The 15,365-nt window shown below is 38.6% G+C and overlaps 1 protein-coding gene across 1 annotated transcript; it reads left to right on the top strand.

Annotated features, from left to right (window-relative positions):
• The first annotated feature begins 2,060 nt into the window (after window positions 1-2,060).
• RSAD2 (radical S-adenosyl methionine domain containing 2) lies at window positions 2,061-14,758 on the top strand. Its single transcript, XM_015827453.1, has 6 exons — window positions 2,061-2,346; window positions 6,005-6,166; window positions 8,290-8,519; window positions 10,051-10,200; window positions 11,939-11,971; window positions 13,540-14,758. The coding sequence occupies exons 1-6, from the start codon at window positions 2,061-2,063 to the stop codon at window positions 13,702-13,704; spliced, it is 1,026 nt and encodes a 341-aa protein (XP_015682939.1). The 3' UTR covers window positions 13,705-14,758.
• Window positions 14,759-15,365: the final 607 nt, after the last annotated feature.

The raw sequence follows: 15,365 nt of genomic DNA, 5'->3' as shown, positions 1-15,365 counted from the left end.
TCTCTAAAAGGTTTGCCATCACTGGTATAGGGTTTCCTGCCTGAGCAGGTTGGATTAGATGACCTCCAAGGTCCCTTCCAACTTTATTATTATTATTATTATTATTATTATTATTATTATTATTATTATTATTATTATTATTATTATTATTATTATTATTATTAATCTATTTACTCTCCATAGCATCTGAAGGCAGGACATGAAGTAATGGAAGACCATCAGAGGGAAATCCAACCTGGAACTAAGGAGTAATTTTCTGATGGTATAAACCAGGGGTAGGCAACCCTTTTATGACTTGTGGACATGGCTGGCTCAGGAATTCTGGGAGTTGAAGTCCACGAGTCATAAAAGAGCCAAGGTTGCCTACCCCGGATATAAACGATTAATCAATGGAACAACTTGCCTCCTGGCATTGTAGTGCTCCATGGTTGGAGATTTTCTAGCAAAGATTGGACAACCGTTTTTCCAGGATGGTATAAGAACTCCTTCCTTGGGCAGGGTGTTGGACTAGAAGACCTCCGGGGGTCCCTTCCAGCCCTATGAGTCAATGATTCAGACACACACTAATGTACTATATTGATCAGAGACATAATATATTTCGCCACTATTGTAAACAATATACTGCCACAACAGAATTAAGATACAATATATTCTTCCTAGATGAGGAAAAATATCCCTGTATGTTTTATAGTTTTATAGATATAACCCTAAATCTGGTACTGTGTCTAGGAATCTGGGTCTTATTCTAATACAAATGGTGTCAAACACAAATACAGTATCTGTCTGCTGGCTGTGTTCAGGAGACATAACTATCCATGGGTAAATTCAGTTATCCCATTTTGTACACTTCTGCAATATCCTAACACAAACTAACCCACCCACCCGCACTAGATTTATGCAATATGCTACACTGAAATATGGTTGGCCAGCATGCAAGGCTGCCTCCTCATCCTTCTGGAAGTTAAGGATGCACAAGGAGGGCTACCCCAAGCAAGGGCCATTCTCCAAAGCGGGGAGGGGAGCGGGGAGGGAGAGAGAGAGAGAGAGAGAGAGAGGAAGAAGCAGGAATCTCGGTTGTGAAATGGATACCTGTCAGGTTTGCCTTAGCTTTGCTTCACAGAAATCCCCAAACTTAACAAACAAGAAAGAAAGTAAAACAAAGTCTTGACTTTTTGGCCCACTATTCTGAGGGTCACAAAACCCATGCTCTTGGCAGAACCCAAGTATCCTATCCCCCCGACAAGCTTTGAGTGCCCCTCACTGACAGAAATGTGTTGCCCCAGTTAAGAAGTCTTGAGCAGGCAAGACCAGGATGGGGTGTGAGAATAGACAGGTGTAAATTGGCAAATGCGCATGGCTGCCTTTGCCTCAGTCCTTCGGGGAAACCCACTCTATCGCCTGATGAGAAGAATTGTGGGTAGGGTTGCCAGGTGTCCACTATTTGAGTGGACAGTCCACTTTTTTCACATTATGTTCCCTATTTTTTTTCACAAAATAGTGGACATTTTTTTTTATTCAAAAGCTTTATGATGAAATGGTACGTAATCTAAAGCTGTACAGTCTACTTTTTTTACTACTTAACCCCCCCCCCCCGCTTGTCCGCTATTTTTTGGAAGCAGACCTGGCAACCCTAATTGTGGGGAGGGTCTCTTGTAGCATTGTGTCTTTGCAACTCGCCACGCCAAACTCCTTCCTCTGAAGCGCGCTTTACGCGCGCCGTTCCGTGCCAAGCATTTTGCCGGAGCGACAGTCTGATTCAAGTTCTAAACTCTGCCACTTCCAGCTTCCTAACTGGTGCACACACACACACACACACTCACACAGCATCTCCTCTCGGAGCGCCGCCTGGCAGCACCCCGCCGCTCCCCCCCCGCCCCCATAAAAGGCGCCGCGAGTCTGGGCACCTTGAAGGGCACCGAGCAATTTCTCCGTAAAGGAAACCGAAACTTGGGGCAGCCGAGCGGCGATCACATGCACGCCGCTATCCGCCCGTTTAAAAGCCGCGCTCTCCGCTCGAGCGCCGCCAACGCGCGGCTGAAGCGAAGGCGAAAGAAGGCACCATGCACTTGCCTCCCCGCCAGCTCCTCCGTCTCCTGCTCCAGGCTCTGACGGCTCTTTGCAGCCGGCTGGCCCTCCTCTGCTTTTGGGGGCCGCTCCGCCGCAGAGTCTCCCCGAGCGCAGCCCCGGAGCCGGGCGCCCCTCGCCCGCCGGTGCCGCTCAGCGTCAATTATCACTTCACCCGCCAGTGCAATTACAAGTGCGGCTTCTGCTTCCACACCGCCAAGACCTCTTTCGTCCTGCCGCTGCAGGAGGCTAAGAGGGGGCTCCGGTTGCTCAAGGAGGCGGGTAAGTGACCCCCTTTTCTGCCTGCTCCGGGAAGCTACGGAGGGGCTGGGGTTGAACCGGTGGCGGAAGGGTTCCCGCTCTGTTAGGTGGGGATGGAGCTGATCTGTCTATGGGGGGGGGGGCATCTTTCCTTGACGCTCCTGGGGTACGATACTGCTAGGCTAGGGGAAAAGATGAAAGTTGAAGATGCAGCTTTTATTTTCCTGGCTTCTTCTTCTTTTTTTCTTGGCAAGGGTGTTAATGCTGCCTTTTCAATATTGATTGATTGGTTTGTTTTGTTTGCTTGTTTGATCCTGCTTTTGTAAAGAACTCAAGGCGAGAAATATGCCCAACACACCTTTTTCCACACTCCTATTTTCCTCACAACAACCCCGGTGAGGTAAGTTGTGTAAGAGTCGCTGAGAAAGAGTGACTGGTCCAAAGTCACCCAGCCGGCTTTCGTGCCTAAGGTGGGATTAGAACTCACAATCTCCTGATTATTAATTATTAATCAATTGATTAATAACGAGGCCAGTTCGCCCCAATTCAGCTTTTAAAAACCCTAGGGGTGTATAATAATTCTGACAATGTAAGCCGTGTAAAATAAATGCCGAAATGCACGCATTTTACAGCCCTGGCCCACACCTCTGATGATGCATTTGCAAGATTTCCTTGAGAATATTAACAGTGGGGACCAGCGTAAGAGAGTCTCTTTGAAATACTTAACCTCACTCGATCAGTTTACTAAAGGATAGCGACACATTTTACAGCAAAGCACAAGAGATTTTGTTTGCACTATATTTGTTAAACTTCAAAAGTTTCACCAGATCTTTTGTTGCTTTCCTGGTATTAAATGAGGTTGGACTATGGTATGACTGCTTCTGCATTTCACAGAATTCTTTTTTTTTTAATACAAGTTTTATTAAGTTTTTCAGTTTTTACAACGAAAGTGCTTAGGAAACAGTGTGGTGATGTAGTCAATTATCCAAAAACCAACACATTTGTGTATAATTCAAATTAAGTCATTAAAAATTCCCTCTCTAGTTCCCACCAGTCATGTAACATATTCAGATTAATACATTTCTAATACAAATCCATCAATCAATAAAATTTATAAAAAGCCATTAATTGTCACAGAATTCTTAATAGGAGTAAGCAACTTTGAAACTGAAAACCTTGCTGAGCTATTGGACATCCAGACTTGATTTACTGTACTTAATACTACAGAATTCTGTTAGTCCACCACTTAGCTGACCTCGGTGGATGTGCAAAATAAATAAATAAAACCCTAAGGATTGTCTTATAATTGGCAGGAGATCACCAGGTTATTTTGAAGCTGTAGGCTTCAGTGGGAAGTCAGAAAGATCCCAGGGGGGGAAAAAGCAGTGGCAAACGCAGTCCACCCTACCGCACAGGGTGGTCATTTTAGGCAACATTAGAACCAGGAGTATTAAGTAGGTTTGCTGGCTTGAACTGATAAAAATATAGTAGTAATAATAAAGGTTTTATAGTCCAAACTCATTAGGGGAAATGCCATCAAGCCAAACACCTGGGCAAATTTCAGTTGTTAGATACACAGCTGGAATGGTGGACCGGACTCAAGCAGAACTAAAAACCCTAGATAGGAAGACAAATAATGACAATGAGTCATGCCCTTCATCCACGCAGCAATGTTTACCAAGGAAAAATAGATCAGTGTGGAAGGTTGGAAGCACACCAGACAGCTGAAGGGAAAAGAAGCATTAGAAGGAAATCTGGAGGACAATGAAGAAGATGCCCTGAAGCTAGTATACCCTGAAGGCTTATTAAGTACTAGACTAGAGAGACCAAATTGGCCTACAAGAAAGACCAAATGAAGAATAGAAAAGACACATGAAGAATAGAAAATAGACATGACAAGGCAAAGACATGGTCAATATATAAAAATGTAGCAAGCAAAGCAGATAAGAACAAGTATAGCAATGGTTAAGAGCAGGAAAATTGAAGAAAGAGACTGAGGAGCTAATTCTGGCTGTACAAGGTCAAGCCTTAAGAACACATGCATGCAAAACCCGAAATTGAGAAGACAAGCAATGAAGACAGCAAATGCCGCCTCTGCAAGGAAGCTAAAGAAACAGCAGACCACCTAGTTTAGCTGTTGCAAGAAGATAGCACAGACTGACTACAAACAACAGCAGGGCCAAGTAGTAACAATGGTGTATTGGAAGATCTGCAAGAAATACCATTGTCTGCAAGCAAGAACTGGTGGGGCCACAAAATAGACATAATAGAAACTGAAAAGGCTAAAATACTCTGGGACTTTAGAATTCAAACATGCAAGCACATACATTTTCGATACGAAAATCAAACGTCTGGATAGTGGCATTGCAGTACCTGGAGACAGCAAAATAGAAGAGAAAGACCTGGAGAAAAATCACAAAATCTGCAAATAGAAATAGAACAACTGTGCAAAAGAACGCAAAGGTAGCACCAATAGTAATAGGCACCTTGGGTACAATCCCAAAACAACTGGAGCACCACTTGAACACCATCAGCATTGACAAAATCACCATCAGTCAATTGCAAAAGGCAGCTTTGCTTTGAGCTTACATGCTGCAGTTACACAATGAACACCATCAAACAACATCTGCCTATCCCCATGTCCTGCGGAAGGACTTGATAGATGGACAAAAATGCCAAACCAATGTAAGCATTGGGCTGACTGCAACAAACCATAATAATTTCCTCTAAACTGTAATCAAAAAAGTACATGAGAATGTTCATACAGTATGAGAGCCAATTTGATGTAGTGGTTAAGGCACCAGGGTAGAAACTAGGAGAACATGAGTTGTAATCTCTACACGGGCACAAAACTAGCTGGGTAACCTGGATAAGTTACTCCCTCTCAGCCTTGGAAAGGAGGCAATGTCAAACCACTTCTGGAAAACCATACCAAGAAAACTGCAGGGACTAGTCCAGGCAGTTGCTAAAAGTCAACAATGACTTGAAGGCACCCAAAAAAAAGAAGCCTATTCACCATTTTGGCTTTCATGCATCCATAAAGTCATGAGGAATTGATTCAAGGAAGTCTTTGTTTTCACAGTGTTCTCTATAATTGTACTTAAAATCAAGCTCCACAGAATTCAATGGCTACTTTTGCATGTACTTTGCATTTTTGATCCTTTGGAATTTTTAACAGCTATGATCTACTGAATTTTGTGTTTATGTGTTTAAGAAACAGCAAGGGATACGTGAAATAAGCTCAGTGCTGGGACACACGCTTGGTGTGCCAGTGGCTTCACCTCTAATGTCTGGGATATTTTGGTTGGGTTGAGAAAATGCCTCATTTAAACTCTACATTAGTGATTCTCAACCTGTGATCCGTGGACCACCATGTCATCACCGGGGGGGGGGGGGTGTCTGCAAAGGCTTGAAGAAACATCATTTTAAATCTTAAGTCTTGGGCGGAGGGTCCATGGCCACAAAAGGTATTTAAAGAGGGTCTGTGGTGAAAAACACAGCATATTAATGATACTGAGTTATGTAAACCATGCAATTTGACATTCTATGTTCACGTGTAGGAGAAAAATACTTCAGAAAACCTACTGAATTTGTATTATTATTATTTATAATTGTTTTTGCAGTAGGTGTACTGCTTGAATGTTCCTATCACTTTCTTGTTCTCTCTGGCACATCCCAGGTATGGAGAAAATAAACTTTTCAGGTGGTGAACCGTTTCTGCCTGAGCGAGGCGAGTTTGTCGGGAAGCTGGTCCAATTTTGCAAGGAGGAGCTAAAGTTGCCAAGTGTTAGCATTGTGACCAATGGCAGTATGATTAAGGAGAGATGGTTCAAATATTATGGTAAGAGAAATTATAATAATCTGTTCTAGCATTATATATTTATTGTGCTGGTTAACTGGGGAAAAGAATAAAAGGATTGCAACTTTCCAAAAGAGAATAGTCCTGTCTGTCCAAAACCTCATAAAATAGTAAGAAACATTTTTTTTTATTTGCCCATTCCCTTGTTGTCATATATGGTAGCAGAATATGTTATGTAAAAAGGCAGGCATCAGTGGCCTTGGAAAAATCTAAAGCAGGGGTTCCCAACCATGGGTGCTCGCACCTCCTGGGGGGTGCAAAACGATATTCCAAGGGGTGCGAAAATTTGGGTTTTCAAAATTATAGCGTATATGCATAATTCGTTGCCGTTATTTTGAACTTTTGTAAGAAGTGCGAGAATATATCAGAAGCGTTCTAGAGGTACTTGGTATAGAAAAGGTTGGGAACCACTGATCTAAAGAGTTAATGAAAATGTTAAAAAACAACAACTTAAGGATATTCCCAAATCAACCCAATTTAATGAGCAAAGAGATTTCTCTGACCGTCTGACGTGGGTCAAAATAAAGAAAAGATGATGAAACATTGAATGGAATATCCTAATTAGAAGCACAACTCGCTAGCGGGCGTTTTGAACTGTCGCACTGCCCTCCCTGGGTTGAACTTGGCAGCATATAAAAAAATCTTTCTGGTTGGGGAGATAAAATTATCCCCCTAGTTCTTGGAAATTTGTCCTCCCCTAGAAAATAAAGGTCCTAAAACAGTTGCATTTCATCTCTTTTCATTCTTCGCTTCAAACTGCTTAATGTACAGCGCTTTATATAACTGTTATCACTAGCAATATTGGGGAACAATAATAGATCAGATATGTGTTTATCCTTTAAATGTGTTTCGCGTTTAAGACGACCCAGGTTAGGTCAGCCAAAAACAGCATCCTGTTTTTTTGTCCTTGGAAAACCTGAGGTTTCAAAATTTGGAGAACTGCTTTCAGTTATTACAAATCAATATTGTACTGAGTTTAATAGACCAATGGCATGACTTGGAATTAGGGGGCTTCTAGTGAAATTTCTAAAAGTTTGTTTGTTTATCAATTACTCACTACTTTCACAATGACATTGACCACCAGGAAGCACCACATGGCCAATTTCATTCTGTTTAGAAATTGGCAGACATAAGTAGCCAGAAATTATTATGTGGGGTTCAACTCCTCTACTAAGAACTGAACTTAACTGAACACTTTACATGATTATATTTAAGGCATTAGATTTTAGGACCTGTTCATGTCCTGGTGTTCATCACCTGCCAGGAGAAGGTATATATTGAAGCTCTCAAAATGGTATATTCCCCTCCAGTGTGGTGGTGGTAAAATCAGTGGTGGGATTCAGCCAGTTCATACCACTTCGGCAGAACCGGTAGCTAATTTTTTGTTGCCCAGGCCCAGAATGGACTTCCGGAAGCGGCATCCACACAGAGAACCGGTTGTTCCCATATCTGAATCCCACCACTGGGTAAAATCATTTAAAATTACATACATGGAGGCATGGCATAATCTCACATCTGTATCTCTCTGTTCTGAGAATGTTATGCTTATATCATTCTGAGACCTTCACTAGGTTTGCACAGCATGTTCAGCCATGAATTAGGGTTTCTAGCCACTGCTGGATTCACATTACACTGAACCTAACCCAACAAATGTTTTACAATTTCTTCCCTTTGGTATTTTAACAGTGGTTACTTTTGTCATTTGATGATTTTTGGGTTTACCATCAGCATGTATATTTTACCTTCCATCTTAAAAATCTTTATGTGCTTCATTTTGGTTTCCATATTCTAAAGAGGGTTTGGTTGACTGACATATAAATAACAAAATATTAAATTGCTTGTTTATAACAGGGTAATTTCAAATAATGTTAGTATTTCTGGTTCCCTTGACAACTGAAGTGGTCAAGAGGAAGTAAAGAAGAAGAAGAGTTTTAATTTTTATGTTATGTTCGATTGTAATTTTCAGTAAGCCAGCAGTTTAAACATGGCAAAATAAATTATGGTTATGTTTATAATCAAGGTAATGTTTTTTCACCTAGAACTTGATAAATTTAGAGGACAATTGGCTGATGGTATTAATTGCTAGTGAACTCTTTCTGCTTTAGGGGACTATCTAGATATTCTTGCTGTATCTTGTGATAGCTTCAATGAAGAAGTCAATGTTTTAATTGGACGTGGGCAAGGGAAGAAAAACCATGTCGAAAATCTTGAGAAACTGAAGATATGGTGCCAAAAATACAGTGTTGCTTTCAAAATAAATTCCGTGATCAATCGTTTCAATGTGGAAGAAGACATGAATGAGAAGATCAAAGCTCTAAATCCTGTCCGCTGGAAGGTAAGAGCAGAAGATGGACAGCATAACTTTCAGTATTATAAAGTGTGAAATATTAGCTATAACAGGTAGGGCCCCTAAAATATTTTTAAAAAACCCAAACAACTCATATTCTTGAGGAAGCTGTCCATGTCTGGGTGGCATGGATCTGGTTCATTTTTTTGTCACTATCCTGTCCATTATTTTTCTAATTTCTTGGAAAAGTTAACTTCAGCCCCTTAAAGGGATCTGGACTTGATGCAAAGAAATATAATTTAAATGAAAGGATTTGGAATCCAGTGGTTTCTTCAAAAGAACTTTGTTCGGTTGCTACAACATAGGTCAATATAAACCATTATCAAAATTATAGTGATAGTGTTGATCTATGATACCTTGGCCTCTGCAGTCTGCAGAGTCCCAAGTAAGAAATGTTTAACTATTTTGCATTTAAAGGTTATTTGCCTCTGACATTTTGGCAAAGGATCTTTAAAAGTCCCCATTCATTTTGTATATACCACAATGTCTTCAACATCCATTAGATGGCAGTAAGTTAGTTGAATATAAAGATCTGTATCTTTTGAAAACCATTTTTTTTTTATCCTTTGCTGAACATATATGGTTACCAGGCTAGGTAACATCTTCAGTGGAGTTTAGGGGATATGAATAAGTTATATTACATTTGGAATATAACTTATTTGTATCCCCTAATATAACTTATTTGTATCCCCTAAACTCCACTGAAGATGTTACCTAGCCTGGTAACATTCGGAAACCAATCTCCAAGCTCAGAGAACGAACCTTCACTTATTCGTATACCTTTTTCTTTTCTGACCTATATTGTCACCAAAATGGAATTCTACCTGAAACTCAAAATTTAAAATGTTTTGCACACCTGCACTTCCTAATATAAATCTCTGATTTCAATATGGTCATCTCAGAGGAGTCTGTAACAGCTGACCACCCTACAAATCATCATGGCTGGCTGGGGAATCGTGGAAGTTAAAGTCTACACATTTTAGAGTTGCGAAGGTTGAGAAACACTGCTCTAACCAATAATCCTTGGTTAGACTTCATAGTTTTCACCAGTCTTTTGTATTAAGCTTATCGAGATATAAAATACAGAAGAAAATGAAAATGAAAAATTAGGGAGGGAAACGTGTAGGCGGAAAATGATATGAAAGCATTGACTTCTGTTTCTTTTTAGCCCAGTAGACGAGAAGAGTAACATTTCAGCCTCAACTTTTTTACATTTGCATACCTAATATGCATTAGCCATTTCTATAACAACTAACATATCTAATCAGCAAAACCCAAAATCAAAGTTTTATTTTCTTCCATCTCAAGCACAAAATCCAGAGGCTGAAGTTCTCACCAGTCTTTAACTATAAATATAATTGCAAATTACCCATATAATAAAAATACATGTATATGCTGCCCGACATCTAGTATACAGAATTTAAAGCTTCCATTAAATTTTCCTTGTAGTATTATTCTATTGCACAGTAATTGTGACCAGCAAGAGTTGTCTCTTAATGATAGACTTGATGCTTTCTAGGTATTTCAGTGTTTGCTCATTGAAGGAGAAAATGCAGGGGACGAATGTATAAGAGAAGCTGAAAGATTCATCATCAGTGATGAAGATTTTCAAAGATTTGTGCACCGTCATAAAGATCTCCCGTGCTTAGTCCCTGAATCTAATCAAAAGGTAATCGTGCTGAATGCTGATACATTTTGAAAGCAATATATTTAATATTGGCATTAGAAGTCCCGATTCTGATTGCTAACAGCAAAATGCATTTATCCAGGTTCTTTTTTTTCTTTTGCTATAAGAAAGCTTTTTAGTAAGGATTTGTTAGAATGCTTGCAATTTATGCCCCTTAGCATTTTCGGTCTGTATCGTTGGAGTCCAGATGCCCAGTGTTACACCAAGGGGAATTGCTGCACATTTTTATTAATAACTCTTGCAAGCAATTTTGCATCAGAAATTAACAGACGTGACAATCATTTCTTAAGCACTGGGCCACTATAATAATTAGACATATAAAGCTCCATTATTACTGTATCGTGATATAGTGATAACATCCGAATACATCACATAACTGTTGATAGTGAATTGTCTGAATAACAGCATTAATGAGGCAAATTTAGGTTTGGCAAAACCACAAATTAGTGTTGGGTTTGACGGAATTTAACTTTTCTAGGATCTCAGTTTGTTTCATTTTAGACTTATTAAAGGAATGAAAATAACTCTTTTCCCATCCTTTGATCCCCCCCCCCAATTTGGATTATATTTTTTAAATGATCTGTTCTTTTATAAGAACAAATTAAAATGTTTGTTGCCTTGAATTATTTATAATACAGATAGTTTTCGATTTACGATTGGTCACTTAATGACTGTTTGAAGTTATGATGAACCCCCCCCCCCAAAAGGTACTTTCAACCTTGATTCAAAGTTTTGATGACTGTCCCTCACCCCCTGCACCTCATTTATGGCCATGTCCTATAGTCAGATGATTGCAGTTTATGACTTTTTTTTTTTTGCCAGAAACCAGCATTTACTTCCAATTTTCAGGAAAAAAATGCCTGTTGTAGCCAATGAGTTCGCTTAATGACTACAATGATTCACTTAACACAAAAAAATCCCCATAAAATCACTTCAGTCATGGTATAACCCACTTAATCACAACCTTAATTTTGGGATCAATTTCAGTCATAACTTGAGGACTACATATAAAAGTCCAATTAAAAAATGTAAAAAAATATGGGAACACACAGTATTTTGCTGAAACTGTTAAGATCTTGCCTTCCAATAGCATTGCTGTATCATATGGTCACATCAACAAATGTATGAAAAGCCTTCAACTTTTCTATAAGTTCTATGGGCTACTCTCAAACTAATAAATTGTTTATGAATTCCAAATAAAAGTTTCTGTCTAATATTGGAAACTTAAAGAATCCAGTGGTTGTGACAATAATGATTCCCTATAAAGGTAATCCTCATTTAGTGACTACAATTTGGATTGGCAACTCACATCAGATTTCCATGAAAGACTGTTTCTCTTTACTAATTTAATTCTCTATGCACAGGTAGCTTTTAAGTTGCACACTACATTAAGGACTATGTTTGCCCTATTTTAAAACAACAGCTCAAAATAAAAAAAATAAGCTGTATGAAGTACATAAATGAAACCTTTTATTGTTTTTTAATTTATTCATTAGACTTTTATCCCACCTTTATTACTTTACAAATAATGCAAGACGACAAACATATCCTACACACTTTTCTTCTCCTATTTTCTCCACAACAATAACCCTGTGAGGTGTGTTGGGCTGGGAGAAAGTGACTGGCCCAAAATCATGCAGTTGGCTTTTATGCCTCACTCTCTAATATAAAGTTATGCATTATGGTAAATTAAAGTTGTTGCTTCCCTGTCTTTTCACAGATGAGAGATTCCTACTTAATTCTGGATGAATATGTAAGTCATTTGGTTTGTTATTTTATTTGCTCTCTATTTTGAAAACATTTTTTTTCCTGTTTCTGAAGTCAGAGCTTTATTTTAGTCCTTGCCATAGGGAGATTGCAATTTATACTTCTTGGAGGTAAAACCCCCTGAAATCAGCGCATATTGCAGTTTAGTATTAACCAGAGCTAATAAAATATTAGTCTTCAGGTATAAGTCTCCCTTATACTGTGAAAACTTGATTTGGTGAGCTGTAGAGCCACAGATTTTGAATACAACAGGTGAAAATTTCCATTGTGTTTACCTCATTTTATATCATTTGGGCAAGGTCGTAAATGTGATGCAATAATGTCATTTACAACATCACTTGTATGATATTGTTGCTGTGAATAGCATACTCTTTCAATAAAGGATAAAATGTGTAGCTTAAGGCTGAAATGAGGGGTTCTTGGTGCTCTCTGAGCTCAGTTGTTTTCCTGAAGACATTTCATTACCCAAACTAGATAATATCATCAGTGCTAGACTGACACTGATGATGTTACCTAGTTTGGTAATGAAATATCTGCAATAAAACAAGCAAGCTTAGAGAGCACCAAAGACTCCTCATATATTCTTTAATTTAAAATAGATTCATGGACTAGTGTACTCTTTTCCTATCCCTCCTTCCCAAGTCCATTAAATTAAAAAAAACAACACCCTGTATATGTTTATTCAATAGTGAGTCCATTGCATTCAGTGCAACCCACTGCATTGGAATAAAAGTGCATTTACAAAAATAGAGCAGTGCACATATGGGCAGTACATTGTATGCATATACTTGAAACTCAGGTACTTTGAGATGTTGAGATAAATAAGCTAAAAGAAAAGGAAAAGAGGGAAACATTCAGACAATCAGTACAATATTGAGATACTGCATATATAAGCATCTCTTTCAGTCCCTTGAAGGCCATCTTTAGTTACAGCAACTGCTAGGTTGAAGCAAATTTTGAAGTTCGAATAAATCAATTTCTTTCTACAGCTCTGGAGTGTACATTGATTCAGCCTAACTCCCCTGCTTTGGTGGGAGATTATACTTCCAGTTGAATCATTTCTGCAGTTTGTCTTGAGATCAATTTTGTGCTGTCAACATCTTGATTGAGATATTAGTTTTTGCCAAGACCAGTTGATTGATATCTATAAACATATGTATTTTGGCCTGGGAAACTATAGACTCCTCTAAATGAAGGTTTCTGGAAAGACTTTTCAGACAGTTTGGTCTATGTTGCTGTTTTTGTTGTTTCATTTCTATTCCTCAACAAACAACTGTTCATTCAGTGACCACATGAAATTACGATGGCACCAAACGAAGGGAGTTATGATCTGATGACTGTGAAATCTTTACACATGAGCTAAAAACAAATACACTACGTATTTGGTATCATTCAGAGCCATAAATGTTAATAACATTCACATGTATATAATTACTTGAAGTCATTTGCAGGATTGGAATTAGGCACTAACTTGAAACCATATAGCTTGGTAGAACAGCTATACACAGATGTTAATACTCTTCTGTAATTTTTTTCTTTTTGTGTTTTTCTCAGATGCGTTTTCTCAACTGTGTAAATGGCCGGAAAGAGCCGTCTCGGTCAATCCTGGATGTAGGGGTTAAACATGCTATACAATTCAGTGGCTTTGATGAAAATATGTTTTTCAAGCGAGGAGGCAAATATGTATGGAGCAAAGCAGATATGGCACTGCAATGGTGATCCAACTTGTTATTTGCTGGAAATGTCTGCAAGCACAAACTGTACTGATTTTACTCTCCTCTTCAGAGAAAGATGCTCATTTTTATTTTTTTTAGAAAGAAACTGTCCTGCATTCTAGCTACTATAGGTGCATGGTGCTATGGCAGTCTTGCTTTATGCAAAAAAAAAAAGTGATGTTTTGTTCACAAACAATGAATTGTACCAGCACAGAACATGTTGGCTTTAGAAAGACACTTGTCCTGTAGTCAAATATGGGAATACTGGGAAACAATCCAGTCTGCAAGACGTTTGCTGCTGCCATGTTGTAAGATTGCAGAGATTGCAAAGATGAATTTAAAAATATTTAATTCCAGTTGGACGCTTCTATATAAAAAGAAAAAAGAGATTGTAATTGTTGTTTTCAACACATGAACGCATGGATACCAATTTACATATGTAAAGTCAGGATCATTGAACTAAGATTTTGGGACAAATTATCAGCAAACAGAAGGTACAGCAGAACTCCAAGTTGCCATGGTTATCACAAGTGCATTACTGGGAAAAAAAACTTCAATAACATTTTCAAGCTGAGTTAGCAATTTTCAGGTGACCCAAAGCTGCCTTTAATGTTTCTAGGAGAAGCATAAAGGGTAGGAAGATAAAATAGAGGCAACTTGAGTAGGGCTACCCAGGGTCAGTATAATTTGCATTTTTCTAAGCTACTTTTGTTTGTGTGTGTGTGTGTGATGTGAGTTTGCAATACTGCAGAAAGCCAATTTTAGTGTTTCTTACCTCAAAAGACTATGTAAAAGTGTAGCACTGGCTTCTGCAACTCCGTTTGTGGATTATAAGAGTGAAATGAGAGGGTTCCAAGGACTGCTGATTTCCACTCCTATTGTTTTAGAAAATTCTACATTTACTTATCACTCATGATGGCCAATACATCTTTGAAATAATCTGCAAAAAATAAAAGAAGATATGTTTTATTTTGTGATATGGGTTTACAGTTCATATTGTTTTCATTGTTTTATATCATATATTTTTTTGCTATTTTCATATTGTTTTTAACTGAGAGCTGGATAGTTATATAAACTCAATAAACATGATTTTAAAAATATATCATTTGAGTAATTTTTCCTGCAAATTCATTCATTCATTCATTCAAACTGATTCATTCATCCAATCTATACTCATAGATTTTTTTTTGCCAGATGCTAGAATTCAACTGATTAGTTCATTGGGGAAAAAAGAAGTTCATTTCTAACACAGATTTAAATACTGCCTCTTGTCTGCTTATCCCCATACTGCTACTTTTGTGGAGATATTTCTGTTGCTATGCAGAATGCTACTTTGGCTATGTATACAAGGAGATGGTGTATCTCTTACCTGCACCTAATGTCTCCTTTGGATCTATTTGAGGATCCTCACCTTCCAGAGTTGATTTGGGCACCACCAGTGAAAGAAGGAATCCTTTCTAGTTCCAGCTGCTGTGCATTAGCATTAAATACATCCACCACAACCCCCCCCCAAAAAAAGTAATTTTCTATCATTTACTTGGCTGATCTTGGAAAATTACACGGGGCTGGACTGATTAGAACTTGGATGGGAGATGAACAGGAAAGGCCAGAACTTCAGTCTAGACAGAAAAGTCAATAAAATTCCTAGTAAGAGGCAGTCCTGGC

The sequence above is a fragment of the Protobothrops mucrosquamatus genome, unplaced genomic scaffold, assembly GCF_001527695.2.
Source record: "Protobothrops mucrosquamatus isolate PMUCROS unplaced genomic scaffold, P.Mucros_1.0 scaffold3710, whole genome shotgun sequence".
Lineage (NCBI taxonomy): Eukaryota > Metazoa > Chordata > Lepidosauria > Squamata > Viperidae > Protobothrops > Protobothrops mucrosquamatus.
Note: the sequence above shows the minus strand (reverse complement) of the source record. Positions and strands in the feature narration are given on the sequence as shown.